We start from the raw sequence: 21427 nt of genomic DNA on the forward strand, positions 1-21427 counted from the left end.
CAGACATATTTATGAGATCCAACTAAAGAAATCATTGTCACTTTGTTTTTATTTGCGCAGATGGAATGTGAAACAGTATTTCCTTATTGGAGAGGAAGTCGAGTGTGTCATTTCACTGTCAGTAATTTCTGCTGAGTGCTGCGCTGAGAGGCGAACTGTTACATTTAGCCTGTGGACAAATATGCATACAACATTTGTTTGATTTTTTTCTCCTTTTTTTTCAATTTGGCTTCACTGAAGAAAAAAATAACTTCATAGAAACGAAGCGGCCATGATGGCTGTTTACTCAGATGGTGAATTGGTTGCTAACCTTTCACTGAACCCTTATTCATTTTTTCATTTTATTTGTTTGTGTTGTGTTCAGCTTCTACGGAGGCTGGAAAGTGCACGGCGTTGAAATAATAATTTGCTTTGGAAATCAATTTCTTCAATTTAAGAAATGATGTGTTCATATTCACTAATAGACTGGCAGATAATAAACAGCTCACACCCACAGTGCATAACTTCTCAATAAGTGCCTGTTTAGTCACAAATTTCACCTGCTCTCAACAGAAAAGTAAAAACAAAACACTTCAATTATACATGATGGAAACAGACTTCTAAGTAATCAGAACTGTTTATAAAGAAACCTGTAGATGAAATTCAGAAGATTATGCAAAACATTCATGTTTCTAATTTATTGGTGGGAACAAAACAAATGAAAGAGATTATGTTTATGACAATAAAATGTATTTTAAAAATGGTAGAAGTCTCTGATCTCTTGTATATTATCTGACAGATATCTTTGTTGCAAATCAACTTGATTTTCTGAAATGTCTTAAAATCCCTTCTTTTAACTCCCTCGTCAAGCTCCTTTTCAATGTGACTTTTGATAAATATTGCTATCATGTGCTCACAACAAATGTTATCTTGAGTCACTGACAAATCATTTCAATTCAATCGTACATACATTCCAATTGATCCTAATTATCAAACAGAACAGGAAGCTCAATTATTCAAAGTAGTGAAAGGTTTCTATCAAACTGTTGTCCTTAATGAAAGTCAGATTTTTCTTGGTAACCCCGCCAAAGTGCAGTAATCATACTTTTTTTAATCAATTAGCAATGCTCCCTAATTAATAAGTCATCAATAAAATAAATTACAAAATCTGTTTTCATGATGATTTTTAATCTGCTTTATTTTATTTTTCGTACTTAGTGTGTATTTACTTTTATAGAGTACATTTGTAACCAGTTTTTGTTAAAACACTTCTGTTGTACTTCTTCAAAAAAAAGAATGACTTGGCATAAAAGCTAAAGGTTTATTATACAACAGCTTTCCTGTGGATTTATTTAACATGTGAAAGCAATGCTGTTCACATCGAAGCACTTTATTGGAATAGAAACATGTAGCCAGGCAGCAGCGAGCAGAGGGTTTCTAGTGATTGTTGACATCTGTTACATATCCATGCTGTTCCTGAGGTCGGGCTGCAGATGACTTGCAGGGATGAACAGCAGAGCGCTGAGTGGATGACTCATCTGGTGGAGTGATAAGACATCCCTCTGATTTCTCATTAACCGCCACCAGCCCCATCGGCTGACTCTACACTAGTCTTATTTTGACCAAATCCCCGCAGCGTATGTTAAGGTCATTGCAGAGGCGAGAAATCCTGACACTCTCTTTTCTGAAAAGCTGATGGTAATGTGTAATATTGATATAAATTTGTTCTGAGCGCAGATTAAATTTCTCGCACATGCTGTGGTTTGAACTGTAGCCCTTAAAGCCAAAATGCAGCTGCTGTGTTGGGCCTTTTCTGTGTATTATGACTCAACATTTTGCACCATTATGCAGAAATAAACTAGATAAAACACACTGCAGAGGTAAAATCTTTACCAGAGCCTACAACTAACTTACAACGCCACATAGATGCTTCTAATCAGAACTACTGATGAGAAATGAACACTATGACCACATTACACCAATACTGGCTGCACTTACTTCCCGCTGATTGCAGTATTCAAATCTATCATCAACAGCTGCATGAAAGTTTTTCACCAAAATACCTCAGTTTGAATGTCAAAATGTATTGAGTTGTTGCCATATGAGTGATTAATTTCCTGTTTTTGTAAACAAGTAGCTGTACAGGTGTACCTAATAAATAAGCTAGTGTGTTGCCACTTTATCTTTTTAATATTAGAACTAGAATTGTGAAAGAAATATTGCAAAACAACAGAAAATTCTAGCATTAAAGGCCAAAATGATTTCATGCTGATTCTCTTTAAACCACCAATAAATCAAACTGATCGTTCATCCCAAGCCGCAACAAACGCCGTCATCGGACAAAAGAGAAATGAATTTCTCACCTTACCTTTATCAAAGAATGGGCCTCTGTGCACTCAGTGTTTATGAATAAATTATAGTTAGAATCGGGGTTTTTACTGATTTTTTATTTTTTTATTTTTTTATTTTTATAGTGGTTCATAATAAAACTGGCAAATTCAGCAGTTGTAAAAACATGAAGTGGAATCTTAAGCTCTTTTTGAAATGCCAACCATCACAGATTAAAATCCTCTTAACATGTTAAATCACCTCCAGAACTCGCATTTAGAAAGAAGTTCAGCAGTTCTGCATTTCAAAGGTCCTTTTAGTTGCAGGAATAATCACTCTGAAAGCATTTTCTGGTCTCAGTGGTAAGACTGACAAAAAAATAATGCTATTAATGTACAGTTGGGATATAATGGAAATATGGATTTCTGTCACAACAAATGTTTAACAAGAAAAAGAATGATAACTTTATGATAAAAGATTTTTACACATGCAAGGAACATCGCTGACCTGGCAATAGCTCCATTTCCATTATAAATGAATGCAAAACTTTATAGATATTCCGCTAATGTTGAAAAAAACAATTTTGATTTTGCAATTGTAGTGGGTCTGTTAATAAGTGACACAGTGGAAATCACACTTGAATGAGTTTGTTCACGTAATAAGTCATTAGTTTGTCTTTTTCATCTTTTCCTCCAGCAGTAACATTCGGTTGTTGATCACACGACTCGTGTGATGTGAAAAAGAGTTTCCACTGCAAAGGGGCACATAAATCCCTGTAAAGTACATTCAAATTTATGTTTGCAAGGAAATAACTGCAAAATTGTTATTAAACATTTCCGGTCTAATTGTTGCCACAAAAGCAACCAGCAAAATTTTCCTCCACCTGAGATGGTCAAACATTTGGAGACTAAAACCTTCTGGAAACATGTTGTCACTCTAAAGAACTCCCTCTGCAGCCCTGCAGAGTCTTTCACTTCACCCAGTTGGTTCCTACCCCATTATGGTTATTCTATGGTTGACCTTTACATCCTCACCTCGGCTGGAGTCTTATTGATTTGCTCCTAAAGGGAAAGTTAAACCTGTTTTGAGTTTGCTCCCTTATTCCCCACAGAGTTTCTGGGAGCCATCCAGGGTCTTTGTGCACAGGATTTCCTGCCCTAGCCTCTCAGATCCATAAGTAGCACATAATGTGCCGGTGACTATATTCTCCAAATGATCAAATTAGCTGCTACATACAACAGTAACATGCATATTACTGTTCTGAGAGGAAAAGACTGCCTTCCATTGACCTTTCTTTGCTGCCTTTTCATTGACCACATAATTACACAAAATGGAATTCCGAAAATAAATTTGCTTAATCGAAGTGCAAAAAACTTTTTTTTTGACAAAAAGTTTTTTTGCCCTAGGATGAGGTGGTTTTTCGACTGTATCGAAATTTGTGTATTTTGCAACAGAAACACTTTTTTTGCATCACACAAGTCATGTGATCAACAACCAGATGTTACTACTGGCGGAAACAACAAACAAGACGACAGGAAGTGGTAGCAGGAGGATGGTGTGGCATGTTAATGACATATCAACTCAACAAACATGTTCATGTCATTTGAATCACATTTTTTTATTTAATGGAAACACCTCAATTGTGAAATTGTGTTTTTGTTTTGTTTTGTTTTTTTTTTACTTTAGTGGAATATCAACAAAGTTTTACACACATTTGTAATTGAAACAGAGCTACTGTCTTCCTTTTTCCTTTATGTGGGATATAAATATGCAGAAATTCCTCAACAGCTTTCTGTTCTACCTCCATAGGGGCTCAAACCGATGGACCACAATGGACTCTCGGATCCTTATGTCAAACTGCACCTACTGCCTGGAGCCAGCAAGGTGAGTGGCATCACTGCTATTGACTGTATGTCGTCTATCATCCCAGTTCAAAACAATCAGTGTTTGTTTTGAGAAACTTTGTGTTAAAGATGGATGCTTAGCAATCAGTGAGAGGTTCTTCTTTGTGTTCAGTCCGTTTTTGTTGTTCGGGGTGAAACACGTTCTGTTTGATTCTGATTGGCTGAGTAAGCTTGGTATATGTCTCCTTAACCGTTACCAGTATATACTAACCCTAACCTACGCCATCATCAACCTGAACTTGTTTCACACAAAACCTCTAAATCCCTTGACCTAAAAACAAGGTTCACTGTTATGACCAGGTTCTCCTTCGTAAATGACCCGACGGTCCTCATAAGGTTAGTAAATATGCAGTCCCAGAAAAGGTCCTAAATAGGTCACAAAAATTAGTATACACACTCTATAATACACAGATGAAGCTGGACGGATGGACGGATAGATGGATGGATGAACAGGGAGAAAATGTCTTGGACATTCTAACTTCAAAAGTTGAAACTAAAGAAAAGATTTAACTTTTAACAGAAACCATTAAAAATTCTCTAATATAAACTTTGTTTCTCCTGCCAGAAAAATTGTGAAACTGACTAAATCTGCTTGTGTAGACATAAAGAGTCGAGATGACTCAGTGGTTGTTTTATTAGGGACAGCGAATTGTCTCACTTTTATTGCACCAGACAGCAGTCTTTGACGATTCTGTTAATCCTGGCACAAAAGAACCTGAAAATGATTAAAATCCACAAAGCAGCTTATTGAAAGCCAAAGATGTCTGATTATCCGTCTACCTGGCTCACATCTCTTCCTCTCAAGCTTTTCTACATCCCGCCATTGATTTGAGCTTTGCAGTTATATGTATCATGTGTAGAAAGCCAAATAACTACATGCGTAAGATCCTTATTCCTTATTGATGGGTTTCTATCCCACAAATATTACTGAATATTTTCAGCACATGGTGCAGTAATCTTAAAAAATCATTATCAATAAGCATATATTTACAGGCATTCCTATAGATTACAAAATATATTTTTCTGAATAAAAATCTCTTCTTCAGGAAAAATGCTCTTCTTTTGCTTTCAGTAGATGTGTCATACATGTATCTGTAAGCAACTATAACTGTTTTAATATTCAGCCTTTTAAGAAGTGAAAATCACAAAGTGTGTCACAACAAATCAATACAACAACCAGTTGAGACACAAACTGCATTACTTTGTTTTCAACCTAAAATGTATTTATGAAGGGGATGCTTTTGGGCAAAGGTAAAAACCTCATGTTCAGTTATTCAGTCTTTGTCTTTCATCCTGAAATTTTCAAGTTGCAATCTTCAGTTCTGTCACCAGAATGGTGACTGACATAGAAATTGTTGAATGCTCCAAAGGTCTTATTTTCTGTCTTTGATCAGTTTCTCAGGGATGAACGTGGATGCTTCTCCACTGATTACCCCACCATTTTGTCTTATCTGCCCTCATAATGACGATGAATAAAATCCTCAAAATGAAGTAGCATAATTTCACATTGAAAACATAAAATTTGTCAGCAGGTCTGATGCTGTGCCATCACAAACATAATCATGTGGGACTTTAAGTGGAACGGTGAAGTAAAGATTCCAAGTGGGTCTAGTGTAATAAAGCAAAGCATTGTGGGACTGTTGGATATGGCAGAGGATATGTGATGCTGTGGGGCCTGTTTTTCTACCAAGTTCCCTAGAAAACTAAGGTCTTGACATCTTTACATTCGTGCTGATTGTGCAGGAGTCTCTACTAATGCTTTTCAAGGATGTACAATTATTTAATTGTACATCTGTTTGCAGCCATTTTCACTTGTCAGTGTAAATGTTGAGTTGGGGGGCGTGGCCAGCAGCAGCTGATTTGGATTTAAAGTGACAGGAGGCCCTAAAACAGCCCATTCTGAAACTGAGCAGACTAAAATGTCATTATCTAGAAATTATATTGTGTAGATAATGTAATGAACATGTTTATGGTATAATTCATAGAGCTATCCTAACCTGTTCAAGGAAGCATAATAGGTCATGTTTAAAGTCAAATTTTCTGGCTGTGTACCACAGGTTTCAGCTGCAAACAAAGATAGAGGAACACTTTAAATAAGCAGAGACTGTTAGTTCTCTGCAAGCAGAGGGAAACACTCATCATGTCTGTCACCCTTTATTGTTGCCTACAGGAGTTTGTGTCACTGTGAGTTTTCCAGGCAGCATTCTGCTCAAAAGCAGCAAGAAGAACATAGTGTTTTTGTTGGCACATCTAATTTAAATAAACCCTGGGTTGCTCCATGTGTCCTGACACTGACGGGGGGCTTTGAGGTGTCACAGCTCATTTTCCAGAAGTGCACAAATGTAATAATTAGCAAGGGTGCAAAGATAGACGGGAAAATCAGGAATAATCTATTCAAAAAGAGTGTTTCAATGAAGCTATAGTGCAATTATTCCTCTACCAACAAGTCTGTCTTCTGTTGCTTTAAGTCAAACAGATCCTCTGATTTAATCTCTTGAGGTTAAGGCGGAAATCTGCCAACTGTATACATCATCTGTGATGATCTCCCTTCTTACGGGAAGGATTTCTGAGCTACAAGAGAGCAGATTGCTGTGTTTATTCACCACACATTTTAACAACTTCATCCTTCCAAAGAGAAAATTTATTTTTCTGTAGAAATGCAACAATTTACCTGAGAAAAGCCCTGACCAGACTCATCTCTCCACTTTACAGCTCTGCATTCAACAGTTTGCATTGGACTTTGTGATTAAAGGCTTGGACTCTATAGAGAGCAAAGAGTGCCAAATGTCAATAATTTGTGAAATAATTATTTACATGCTATTCATTGTTTAAAACTGGAAATAAATACAAAAATAATAGATTAAATATTGAATTAATTATATTTGAATATAATTAAATATAGTGATTTCATGTTAAGAAATTTATTTTACATTCTTGCACTGAAACAAATCATGATTGTCAGCACACATTAGTAAATCTACCACAAATCCAGTGGTTTTCAAAGTGGAAGCCACCAGGGGGCTTCCACTTTGGAGGGTTCAGCAAGTTGAAGGGAAATAAGAAAAACAATGCAAAAATGTTAAAAATTTGACTAATATACTTTTTAATCATAAAATCAAACTGATTTTTCAAAGATTATTTCTCATTTGCACTTTTATCAAGATGCTTTGGACTTCAACCCAGCATAGCAAAAGCAAAATGGAAAAGTTTCTGACAAGAACAGACCGTAGCTGTTTAAAACGAGAAAGTACGAGGCAGCTGTTATGCTAATCAAATGTAATAATTATGGAGTAATGGATAAAAATTAGAAAAAAACATTCTCTCCAGATTTTTAAGATTTTCAAAGGGGGTTCCTTTGCCAGAAGCTAACACTGCTTGTGGAACCCTACTCTAATCATTCCATCCTAAAAAAAACAACAAAAAAAAACAGTTTACGTTAATAACTGGACCTGAAAAATGAAATATGCATTACATATTTGGCTTTCCATACACCCAGTTCTTTGATAACATATTGTGTTGTTAAAGGCAGTAATTGATCCTCAGTCCTCTTGTTAGATTCTTCTGAATGAGGCTCAGTTTCTGGAAACATGCTGCCGTTTTACGTCAAGCAGCTTTCTAATAGCAATTTCATGTCCTTTTAGACTCATAGCAGCTGTAATCATTCAAACCAGAAATGCACAGTTAGAATGAGTCAAAGGTTAGGTTGAAACAAACAGTAATTATCCTCTATGAGCCACCACCACTCAGCCAAACACTGACTTAATATTGCATCTACTTTCTGGAAGCGCTGCATTCTGCATGTATGAAGAGAAAAATGAGAGGATCCTTTAGAAACGTCCTTGCTCTTACAAATGCACTAATAGTTTCTGCCATTTGCTGAAATGCTGAAGGTCAAGATGTACAGTTTTAGTCTGGCTCTCTGCTGCTGCTCTCCTTTCCTTTCCCCGCTGATAAAGTGGTGCATCTTCTGTGAGGCGGTGTCATGGCAACAGTGTCAGCACCCACAGCTTGGAAATTAACTTCCCAAGCTCGTATTAATGCTCCTTTTTACAGTTTCTGACATGAAAGCAATTATTTTTAGGGTCTTGATAGTTTGAAGGACAGGTGTTTTTATGTTCTCTCTCGTTTGTTTTAATTTATTCTGGGGTGTTTCCGGGTATTTCTCTGTGTTCTGGTGGGTGTCACCACTAATGCCAACCACGCTCCTTTCAGCTTAACTCGAATAAATTTGAGTTGTCATGGATTCTTGGACCAGTAAGTCGAATAAACCTCTCCATGACGGCCTGTTGCCACTTGGATTTGTCTCCTGTCTCAGTATGAGGCCTCACGGGGGCCTTTGCACATTCTGCTGGCAAAACACGATGCCGTCTCCTTCCTGTCAACGTTCCCTCAAAATAGTCATTAGACTCGGTCGAAGAGCCTCATTAATGGCCAGATGAAGAGGTCATAAGTTCTGTTTGCGTCCTAATGAGAAGTGACGTTTCACGCTCTGCTGCGAAGTCAGATCACAGCTTCATCACTTCGGAAACCACAATCAAACACATTGAAATGCTTGGAATTATTCCAGATTAGGCTGCACTGACAGGTAACATTAAAGTTAGTGGTGGGACTGGATTAAAGTTTTTAATTGAGTTAATTGCATGGTCTGTAATTAATTAATCATATTTTAACCAAAAGCTACCAACAAAATAAGCAACATTTTCAATTTCAAAATTACCTTCGCTGCTAAATTATTGAATAACTAGACATATGAGCTCAACATCAAACATATTGTTTTCTGTTTATCTTTTATTTAGGTTATTAAGTCATCAGATTGGTGTAAAATGTTATTATACCTATTCAGCTTTGAAGTGTTGATCATTCATGGAGCTTATTTGAACAAATCCCTATTTAGAAATGTAGACGGTGGACTTTAGCATTGTTGATGTCTGCGCTGCTCCATGTTTAACGTTTAGATGCTGTTTCAGGCTATTGCAGGCTGGCTTCACTTTTCATGCTTTGTTGTCCATCGCTGTTTGTAAATGTTGCTTGAATGTCTGATTTACGGTGTACCAGAAAACTGAATGACCAAGGTTCCAGCTGGAACTTTTGAATGTAACAAAAATACAAGTAATTGCGTTAAAATTTTTATTGCATTGAAGTCTTTGTAATTAATTAATCAAAATGAAAATCTTAAAGTTCTGACCTCAGCTAAAATACAAATTTAGCGAGGGCTCAAAAACCTTGATTTTTAGTGAAATCTCAGCTTTCAGCAACTATTCAAATAATGTCATGTGGAAACCTTTTTTTATAAGTGCAAATGTGCATTTATTCATCTAGATGGGATCTGCATTTAGTAATAGGTACTGAATCCGTTCATAACTGTGGTGAACTGTCGGCTCGTGCATGGCGAGTGCAAGTCAGAGGTCCTACTCAGATGTTTTTTTTTTCTTTGATCAATTTAATTGCCTTCATAATGTATTTTGAGCACAAAATTGAAAATGTCTGCACCTCTGCAACAGATGGTCAAGGGTGTGAATTATGATTTGTCTAAATGACGGATGGCCTTCAGATATTTCCATCCTCGTTTAAAAACAAATAAAGATGGAAAATATTTGCAACCATTGACATACTACCAAACAAGTCAAGTTTTTATTTATTCTTATTTATAAAAAATATCCTCTCACTACACAATTATGCTCAACTTTGTTTTAGTCTCATAATAAATCCCATTAAAATGTGGATTTGAATGGCCTTGAATACTTTTACTAGGTCATGTGTAGTGCAGTTTCCTGGCTTGTAGAGCTCACTCTTTAAAACAGTAATACCCAATAAAAGCCAGTATTGTCATAAAAAACTAAAAAAAAAAAAAACAACAAAAAAACAAAAAGCCAAGGAGCAGACTGGCACTATGTTTTTTCTACTTATAGGTTGGGATTCCAACAAATGAGACCATATTAACAGCACCCATGCAAACATAATTATATCAAGCCCAGGGTTTATTGGATTTAAATGAAAGTTGCTTTCAGGAGCCATTATGGTGTTTAAAAGTATCTGATTGTGTATTTGTGTTGCTCCTCAGTCGTCCAGGAGGATCTCTCCTTAAAGTGCACCTGCACATCAGACCTCCCACACGTCTCTTTTTAGCTTCACCACTGCAGCGCCCGTCTCAGATGCAAAGGGCTTTTAAAATTACAGTTAGTTAGAGCAGCGATCTCAAAGTCAAAGGGAAAGTAGTGTAGTAATTGGCTAGAGAGCAGCGCCTTTTTAGCCTCCACTGCTGGAGCGATTATGACACCAGTTGTTCATTTCCAGTATGACCCTTCGCATTTTACATTCCGGTGGAGGACCAAAACTGGCTTCTTGCTCCAGATATGAATTCATTTTTTATTTAACACCTTGCTGTCTTTCCGTGTTGATTGTGTTAAAGCTCTGAACCATCAATAACTTCTTTATTTGTTGTGCAAATTGAAGGAACAAGACTTAGATATTTCCCTGCTGTAAAATACTTGATTTGGCTGATTGCAGTTCAGCCAACACCTGTTAATTGAAATCACCTGGGCTGAAGCAAGGAAACCTAAAACACACAGAGCATTGTGCTTTTAGGACCAAGGTTGGGCTTTACATCAACACATCCAGACAATGAGCAGGAAAAATTACATTTTCTCAAATGTCTTCATCAAATTTATTAACAATCATATTTGAATACAAACTAAGATTAATCATTATTCCAATATTCCAGTTTCATACAATTGATTTCAGTGTAAACTAACTGTTTTTAATTGGAGTGAATCACAGACAACATCACAGGCTTTTCAATTAATCACTATAAAATAAAATTATATATATATATAAAATAAAAATAAAAAAAATATATATATATATATATATATATATATATATATATATATATATATATATATATATATATATATAAAACTTCACAACAGCCTTTTAGTTTGATTATAAAAGAAAAATGTTGTCTACATATAATAGCATTAATTTCATTCAGGTCAATTCCATTGGCTTTTCATTTTGGACTTTGCCTGTATTTTTGGAAGATAATCCATTCCCCCATTAGTTTTGAACACAGGCATTAATACTTTTGCAAGGCAGCAGTGAGATTATATTTGCATGCACGTTGCAAGACGTCACGCAAGGACCCTGTGGAACATTTTCCTGGAAGTTAAAAAAAGAAATATTGGCAGCATTTCAATGACTCTGGGGATGAGCTCTCCTTAGCTGTCAGGCAAACCAGTATTCAATCATGAGCATTAAGTGGAGGATGTGATTTGTGTTTCAGGCGAATAAACTCAGAACCAAGACCCTGCACAACACACTCAACCCCGTCTGGAACGAGACCCTGACCTACTACGGCATCACCGACGAGGATATGGTCCGCAAAACCCTCAGGTACACTCAGCGTCAAAATGACAATGGTGATAAATATCAAAGAAAAGGCAAAAGTACTGAATTATTTGCAAAAACAAGAAAACAGATGGAGCTAGTGGGGAAAAATATGGAAGTTGAGAAGAGAAGTAAGGGTTTAGAAATGATCAGAAATTGCAGTAAGGAAGGAGGAAAATTCAAGTAAATCACAAGAATTAAATTAGGAAGGAAGAGACGAGAATGAAGAAAAGAGACTGAAAGGAAAGAATCAGATTAAACCAAGTCAGAAGGAAGAGATGTAAAGTGGCATAATTAAAGAAAATCACAGGAACTGGGGAGATAATAAAAAAGCATAAATGCAGGAAATCTAAGAAGAACCACGGTTTTAAAAAGTAAAAAAAAAGAGTTAAAGAAAACAGATGGAGACAGGAAAGCCTAGAATAATTTTTTTTTATGTTTCTTCTAAAGATGTTCTTCTTGCCCCTGAGGATAAATAACAGTTTTACAGTGTTTACTTAATGGCTACTTGTTAGGTCCATAAATGGACAAAGTTCCTGTTTACCCAGTTGGTTTCTGCAAGATCCAAACCAAAATAAGCAGAATTTTTGTACTTTCATACTCAAGTGGGAGGCTTACATGTTTTTTAGTATTATTATTATTATTATCATTGTCTTTCTTTTCAGTAACGACACATAAGGAAAGACTTGAAGCCAAAAACATGTAACTCCCTGTGAAAATTATGACACATTTATGTAATTTAAGTGTTATTTCACCTCCACTGGCTCCCTTCTTTGCACCAAAGTGTTAACAGCGTGCAGTCGAGTGGTGGAGGAAGGTTATGCAACCATATGCAGAGTTTTTGTTTTAGACGGAGCGAGTACAGATAAGTATGTTGGTAGTTTGCCTAAATATATCTCTTCTGTTGGACACATAAAATCCTGCGATATTCTGACCAGAGTTGGGTCACATAGTGAGACAAACATGCAGCTAATACTTACAAAATGAAAATGAAAACTGCTATCCCCATAAAGCAGGTTAACTCACATCGCTTCACTAGTTAAAGACCAGTTTCCCTACCTTCACAATTCTCCAAAATGATGGAAAATTTATTTATTGTCACGCAGTATAGCGAAAAAACATCTTAACGGAGAATCAGATCCACATCTACGGCAGTAATGGAGTGAATGGAAAATTTAATGGAAAGTAAAAGTATAAAATATGTAGTGGGGCTTGAAAAATGCCTTTCATTGAATAAATCATAAAATAAATCGAATAAAATAGGAAGTAAAAACATCTGTATGCTTAAATATTACATGTGGCGTCCCACAGGGTTCAGTACTGAGCTCCAAGCTTTTAATGACACATAGAGTGAAGAGTATGCAGTTTTTGCAGATGATGCAACCATGTTTTGTCCTGGGCAAGCTTTAAAGCAGCTCTTGGAAGTTGTCAGAAAAGGAATCAATAAGCTTATATATTGATTTGACGAAAATAAATTATAAAAAAATGTAATATCCATGAATTTATTTGCTCATGATTGATTTGAAACAAGAAGTAAAAACACAAAATATCCAGAAGTGTGGACATGCCCACACATATACATATATATCAGGGTTACAACTACCAATTAAATCCAACTTCTTTACACCCTTGTCCCTTGGTGGGGTCGGGAGGGGTGCTGGTGCCTCTCTCCAGCTAACGTTCCGGGCGAGAGGCGGGGTCACCCTGGACAGGTTGCCAGTCTGTCGCAAGGCAACACAGAGACACACAGGACAAACAACCATGCACACACACACTCACACCTAGGGGCAATTTGGAGAGGCCAATTAACCTGACAGTCATGTTTTTGGACTGTGGGAGGAAACTGGAGTACCCAGAGAGAACCCACGCATGCAAAGGGAGAACATGCAAACTCCATGCAGAAAGACCCCAGGCCGGGAATCGAACCCAGAACCTTCTTGCTGCAAGGCAACAGCTCTTGGCTCTACCAACTGCGCCACTGTGCAGCCCTAATTAGTCATTAATACATATTTATTTATGTCTATTTTGTTCCATCTGAAGAAGTTGGTATTTGGTCAGACAGAGACAGGCTGTTGCATTTGGGCAGCCGATGCAGTTTCTGACCCTCAGTGATTGACTGTCACTCTTATCGGCGCCCTGCAAACACATTAGTGTGGCTTACTGGCAATTTTATGTCGCACAGCATCAGAATCAGCTGAAATGTTGTCGCTCCGAATCACAACAGAGATCTGAAGCATCAGCATGCGTGAGGCGTGATCTGGTCAGCCATTCCAGTGGACTGCACTCCACATTCCCAAATAACACAACTCATTTATTCCTGCAAATTGAAACATGATTTCAACACGACCCCTTCCCGCTATTATCAGTACTATTATTGATATTGAATGTCTGATTGCACAACATCCAACGCAACCTGTGGCCCTATTACATTATGCCATGGGGCATACAAAGGCAGCATGTTTTTTTCTTTATACGGCTGCTCATTATGCAGAGAAAAGCACTTGAAACAAACAGTATTCATCTACACGAGCCTGAGTGTGAACCATGCCATGTCAGGGCAGAGAGCGCTTACACAGGGACCGCTCTCTGCATTTACTGGAGGCACACTGTAGGTCTGCTGAGAGCTCCGATTATTGGCTTCCATCATAACTTTAATGAAATGCTAAAAAGGAATATAGATCCCAGGCTGAAAAGTGAAATCAGAAGCTCACTGTTCATCTTTTACCGCTGAGTGATTTCTACCTGAATTCAAACTTTCATAGTTTTAGCAACCAGTCTCTGATTGTGTTGTGTTGATCAGTAGTTCTTTAGGATAAAGTTCTTTTCACTCATTTTCTCTTCAGTTCTTAGAACATACTAACCAATAGTTTCAATAGCTTGTTGAGACAAATGGCGAGTCAGCTGATCAAGTCGGTGCATTTAGGGTTCTGGACGTGGTGAAGAAGTTCAAACTCAGAATCAGACATTTTAGATTGGATTTAAGAGACTTAGAATGTGACTTTGTTGGTGCCCGATGTGCTGGTCAGAGAAGATCTCAGAGCATTTTGCTACGTTCAGCTAAGAGCAGGAAACAGAAGTTACAATTCAATTTGTTAAGACTCTAAAATGTAAATATTAACAGATTTAAGAAAAAAAAGAAATGTTCTGCTCCAGTGATTCTCAGTTTCAGCATTCTTAGGCACACTTCTGCTAATGTGCTAATAGAGCAACTTTTTTGTTTATCACTTTAGCACTTTTTTTTGCTAACTTTGAAATCTCACTTAGCTTCCCCTTCAATTAACTTTTCCTTTTAAATTCACTTGGCTGTTTGTGAACAAAGTTCAACATCTGTGTTGAAATTTTTGGTTATTGTTAGACGTTTACATTCATGCTCTTACTTTGAAGTCTGTTCGTGCAGCAGTTCCATTTCCTCTTCTCATATTCTCTTTTTTTAATAAACTTTGAGGAAGTGGCAACAAAGGAACCAATGAGATGCACAAAAAATACAACATGAACATTCAAACATGGCTTTTAATTAAGCAAATACATACAAAAATTGACATGTATGAATTATTCTGAGTCTTTTTCTTGATACTCTTCACATTCTCCATCCGTAATTTGATGCAGAAACTGACATTTGTGATCTGCATGATTTCTGACTGAAGTCATACCTTTGTCATTTAGACAAAATTAGCAACTGATCAGCAAACTGCTGATCAGTTTGCAAACTCAACAATTTTAAGATTTTATGCCTCCTAAACCAACATCTCAAACCAATGTCTATCAGTTTCTTATTTTCATAGAATATCAAGATAAATATTCATAAAATGATAAAATCTTGCGTATATTCATACTTAATTGCATAATATTTGTTCTGACAATAATGTTTAGTTCTATTATTCTATTTCTTTTGATGCAGTTTAAGCTTTATGGGAGATTAAGCTCCCTTATCAAGCAAGTTGACCCCCTGCTGGTAGATTAGTGTTGGAACCTGATTTCTATCTAACTAATAAATGTTTTTTAAGTATACAGTCATGTATTAAAGATTAGTATTGTGTTTATTTCTAAAGTGTCTCAAAATACAAATCTGTTAAGTTGAATGTCTCACAGACTGATTTAATTCAGTCTGTGCTTTTGTGTGAAGGACAAAAGCACAGAAAGAGATGAATAATTGATTTGATCTTAAATGTTTACATAATCAGGAAGATTTTTCAATCCCAATAAAACAACTTCTCATCAAAAAATCTATCAGTGAGTCTTATTCCACAATTTACACATATAATTATCCCATCATTTTCTGTCACCCTGATTGGGTCTGACAAAGCACTTCTTGGCAGATTCACTGCAACACAACTGTGTTTCAGCTGGAATCCGGAATAATCTCTTTAAATGAAGCTGCAAAGCATTAATATGAGCTTCACTGTATTCACCTTTTCCTCAATATTTTCTGATCTCTCAGGATCTCAGTGTGTGATGAGGACAAATTTCGCCACAATGAGTTTATCGGGGAAACGCGGATTCCCCTCAAGAAGCTGAAGCCCAACCAAGTCAAAAACTTCAACAACTGCCTGGAGAAACAGTTGCCAGTAAGTGTACAACCCAACTCTTGTATATGGTACTGGGGGGAAATAAAACATGTCACATATTGTTTTAAAAATCAAGAGTTTTAAAGGGGACCATTTATGCAAAATTCATATTTTTCACATTGTTGTACTTCCATTTGGGTCTGATAATGTTTTTTGGTGTCTGCAAAAGTTTCAAAATCCTCTGGAACGTTAAGTTACCAAGCAACCTCAGTCAAGCCTGGCCTGTTACCTAGCAACCCAAGTGGAACTCCTGCGCCCAGGCATTTGGTTTTACCACTGTATTCACTGTACAATGGCTGCTGGAAAAGATGTGTTTTGTTGTTGATTTGCCTCCAAAAATCACTTATTGCATTCTTGTTGGTTGTGCAGGAAAAGTTTCAATAAACTTATTGAAACGACACAATGAATGTGTGCTGTAATCAAATCTAAAGGCGGTCCAGCGAAATAAGTGTGTGACTTTGCTGGCAACTTTCTTTTTTTGTTGTTGTTTTTTTTTTTGGCCAGGGAGAGTTCAGTTCAATTTAGTTGAACATGCCTGTTATGGTTGTTTTGCAGTGCTGGGCTCAGTGGGCCGTTCTTTAGACATAGATGATCCAGAATTACACCGCATTAATTACAAACCGTGTGGGCAGTTTCACAAGGGTATTCAATCACAGTTCAATGACACTCCACTCCACTCTGGTGCTCTCACAACACATAATCCACTCCTGCACCCCACTTATTGGCTCACTACCTGGTGCTTTAATCTGCTGTGGTTTAAATTAGGTTCTGGTGGGATACAGAGCGCCTCCATTTCTCTTTCCACTAACCAGCCTTCTTCAAACTACAACTGGATTCTGAAAATGAGTCCAATTGGTTAGGAGTGTGCATAACAACATTAATTTATCATCCTTCTAAAATATTTTTTGTTTTCCAGCTGAAGGGACAAAATGTCCCCATGTGGACCAGTTTTGAAATGGTCTGACTTTAACAACATAAAAACCTGGCATTATAACAATGATCAGTGGTACAACGGCATTTTAGATAGAAAAAAAGAAGTGTACAATTATACCTGGAAATTCTGAAATTTTGAGAATAATCTCAGGATTTTTTGAGAAAAAAATTTTCAACCTTAGAAACTCTTTTCTAGCAAATTTGACTTTTGGAACTCAGAAATTTCCAAGTTTCTTTCAACAAAATTTCTGAGATTAATCTAAGAATTTCTGAGTATTTTCTATGAGTTTTCTATGAGCATAAAAATAAATCTTTGACTTTTGAAACTCATTTTCTTCTTTTGTTTTTTTATTGGAAAATTTCTTAAATGTTTTTGATGGAAATTTACTCCTTTTTTCTGTCTAAAATGGCCTTGACACACCGTTGTAGTGGTAAACGATGCATAAAACGATGAAAAAAGTCTGAATTTACACTTTCCTCTAGCAAGCTGCTTAGCAGTGATGTTTTCTGAAAACTTAACCCCCAAAATCAATGAGGAGAACTGCAGTGATCGAAGCGTCTTGGCAGTAAAAGTAACAAATAAGACAAGCTGTAATCATTGTTTTCTCGCTGTTCCCTGACAGAACGGTGGAAAATGGTTCATTATTCTGCAACCAGGTATTGGACGCTTCAGTCAAACACTGCCATAGTTCACAAAGAAGACAGCTAAATCAGAGTTCAGCAATGGACAAAATGTCTTCAAGAAAAACATAAAACTGTTTAGTTTTTGTTTATGATGCCAGCTGTAATAACCTGACAAAACTGTTTAACCTTACATCATAGCTAGAGGTGTAGCGGGACACAAACATCACAGTTCAGTATTTCAATCAATAAAGTTAATGTTTTTTTGTTGTTTTTAAACAGAAAATAGAAAATATTTTTCATTTTTATTTATTGTGTTTGAAAGTCTAAAAAACATGAAATGTAGAAATGATGGGAGGTTTGGTTGTATTTCTTAAACAAATAAAGCAGCACAAACAGGCAGAGCTCGTAGTTTCCACAGTCAGTGACGATCTGCTGGTCCTGGTCCACTGGGTTTTCTAAAGTCACAGTCAGCAACTAGTCATTTCAAAGTGCTTTACATCATAAAAACATAACAACATAACCAATTATAAAACAAACATAAAATTTTGTCAAAAGTCATCATAAAAATGATCAAGGATCATCAAAGCATTTTTACATTTTTCAGTTATTTTGGAACAAAAGCAGCTCTAAACAGGTGGGCTTCATGCCTTGGTTTAAAGGAACTCAGTGTCTCAGCGGTTTTCTGGAAGTTTGTTCCAGATTAGAGGAATGTCTCTTCTCGATGTTTGGTTCTGGTTCTGGTTCTGGTGATGCAGAGGAGACCAGAACCAGAAGACCTGAGAGGTCTAAAAGGTTGGTTCAGCAACAGGTCTTTCATATATTTTGGTACTAAGCTCTTCAGAGTTTTCACACCTGATGGTTGGGTGGATTAGGGACCAAAGTTGCAACATTTGTTACATTTTCAGCTGGTGCGTTTTTCTTTCATACTGCACTGTGTCAAACCAACCAAAAGCTTTGAAAAACCCATTCATCCCCCTTGGGTCAGCAATAAAATTTCTATAAGACAAAATCAAATATTTGGGTTTATTTAGGCTATCAAACCAGAACCTCGAGGTTCTCCGTTGCCGAGTGTCGCTGCAAATCAGCGGAGAAATGACAGCAGCTTCAGACCATAATATGGAGAATCTCCCCCCACTGGACTAGAACCGAACCGAATCACACACCGAATCACACATTAACCTGTTACAGAGAGCAACTTGCCACTGGAAAGTGCCGTAAGATGCCCTGGCGGAGCTCGGATAACTGTTGTGCTGTTCATAGCTGTACTCAAATGATCAGACCAAATTTAATTTGTGGCAGCAACAGGTGTGTTTCAACGTACTCCCAAAAAAAAGCCAGAGCTTCTGTGATAAGCGGCAGTTGTCATCGCCTACCGACAGATAAGGAAACAAAAAGAATTTGACTAAAAATGCTAAACTTGAAGAGAGAACCCAAAATGCTTTATGGTTGCTCATTTCATTGTGTGGACAAAAAGCCAACGAAAAAAAAACCTGCATCTCCAAAGCAAATGAGTTAATGAAGTAGCTACATATGCTAGTGCAGGTTATTTGCAGCTGCTTATTCAAGTCACCATCCCACCCCACAATAACTGTATGTAGCAGTAAAACAATATTGCAGCATTTAAGATGTGATAGCTGCTATTCCCACATATTTTATAGCCTAAGTCCTCTGACGAAAGATGGTTAGCGAGTTGCTAACATGTAAACAAATGACGGTTCCGGTTTGCGGCGGAAGTCACTCCCATAAATCGCACAAAGCCTCGTGGGGGCTAGGAATAAGACAGAGCTGGATCTGTTGAATTAACATCAAAAACATGAATCCAAGAATTCAAAATGGCTTAAATTTAGTAATAGCATTTTGTCTGGGGATCGTGGTTTGGGAAACACTTTGCCATTGCTTTCATGGTAATGATGAAGATCAAAATCGTGGTGGGCTTGAACATCACAAACGACCTGAATCTGGTGATGCAGGCTAACGACCATTGGATCCTTGTAGGTTGTAAACTTTTTGCAGCATAGCAGTAAATGTCAAACATTTGGTTTCTGTAATTGCTGATCAAGTGAAGCAGTTTTAGCTAGTCGTTCATTTTCTGTGTTAAATGAGCTGATACTAATATCAGCTCATTTATTACCAGACTGTAAATCAGGACCTCATTGCAGCTCATCTGGTGCCACCTCAGATCAGCGCTAAGGACTTCTATATGACCGGTAATCTCAATGAATTAGTAAAAACGAAACGGCAGAAAACAATGTTTTATTGGGTTTGGACTGCAGGAACGTCTTTACCCGAACACTTTCACTGCAGAAGCAAATCGGTGTTATTCATGGAGGAAGACGTCTGATTGATATAAGGTTCTCTCTCAACATGCATCATCATAGTGACATGTGGCTCGGAAAGCTGCTGCTGCTGTTCAGTATTAATGGCACCTTCACAGCTGTGCAACCTAACTGTGCCTTCATTCATTCCCATACCAAACCACATAGTGCTAACTTTGAAACACACCAGAGGGTTTAAAGGTTTGTTTGCAGAAAATATTTTTATTCACTGGATCAACGGACAGATTTTACTTTCACCTCAGTGAGTCTGAAACTGATTCATGCTCAGAAAATGTTTTGTTAGTTTATTTTTTGGCATTGCTTTTTGCTAAATTTCAAGAAATGCTGTGTTTCCACCAGAGTCGTTTCTGTTTTTACAACAGAGCAGCCTGACAGCCCACAGATCACAACCATGCTAATTATTTTCCCCAGCGTTGATACTTGGGTGCTAATTCTCTGAATCTTTCTAGTATTTAATTTGCTCTTCAATGTGTGTAAACTTGTAATTTACTAAAGAGATCCTGATTCTCTGTTGAACACAAAGCTGGATTTTTCCAAATTGCTCATTTCTGCATGAATAAATATTAAGGTTTTGATCAAATAATCAAACACTGCAACATATTGCAGTGTGCTACTGATTGATCCTTCCTGTTTTTGTTGTTTTAGTGGTTTTAGTATCAAAGATCAATTATATTTACTTATATTAAAGTTATTTTATGATAACTTAGGGGTTTAACTATTAAAATGGGCTTATAATTGCCCATTTTAATAGTTAAAATAGCAAATTTACCTTAATAGAGGTTGTGGAGATCATAGGCTACATTCACACAGCAGGTCTTGTGCAGAAGAAGAACGTTGACGTCAAACAGCAGCTCTCTGTTTACGGAAGTAATAATGGACATCGCCATCTATGGATCGATTTTAAAGTTAATTCGGCAATGGGAGCTGACAGTATCATCACAAGATCATAGCGAGACGATAGGAGCTAATCAAAAGTAAACACAGCAATAAATGCAGCTTCTGTAGAGACGTCTGTTTGGATGTGATTCACTTCACTGACACAAACGTCTTTCAGAAATTTCATAATTATGATTTTCAGCCATTATTTACGTCGGGATTATCCACGTCTGGCTTCTTCTGGAGCAGAATTATGACGCACGTTTTTCCATCAATGATGTAAAAGTTTAATAAAATGTGACTTGCTTGCTCAGACTCCAGACGCTTTGAAAGTAATCGGATACAATTTAGTTCCTCATATGTAAGTGACAGATCAAATTTTTGGGGGTTGAAAAGGTTGTATCTGGGTTGCTCAGACCTCCATGAAATGTCACATTTGGGCATAAAAAGTTGATTTGGGTCACCTTAAAAAGACATTTAAAGTATTGTTAACCTT

General features: G+C 37.0%; 1 protein-coding gene across 1 annotated transcript in view; it reads left to right on the plus strand.

Moving 5' to 3' along the window:
* Positions 1-4091: 4091 nt before the first annotated feature.
* The window catches only part of LOC106936940 (double C2-like domain-containing protein beta), a 41013-nt gene continuing 23677 nt past the window's right edge, over positions 4092-21427 (plus strand). Inside the window, exons 1-3 of the mRNA XM_015018197.1 lie at positions 4092-4191; positions 11494-11603; positions 16036-16162. Coding sequence (XP_014873683.1) covers positions 4129-4191; positions 11494-11603; positions 16036-16162 — 300 coding nt within the window. The 5' untranslated portion in view covers positions 4092-4128. The remainder of the gene's footprint in view (positions 4192-11493; positions 11604-16035; positions 16163-21427) is intronic.

This window comes from Poecilia latipinna, unplaced genomic scaffold (genome assembly GCF_001443285.1).
Source record: "Poecilia latipinna isolate Pla-1442-1.1 unplaced genomic scaffold, P_latipinna-1.0 Scaffold2245, whole genome shotgun sequence".
Lineage (NCBI taxonomy): Eukaryota > Metazoa > Chordata > Actinopteri > Cyprinodontiformes > Poeciliidae > Poecilia > Poecilia latipinna.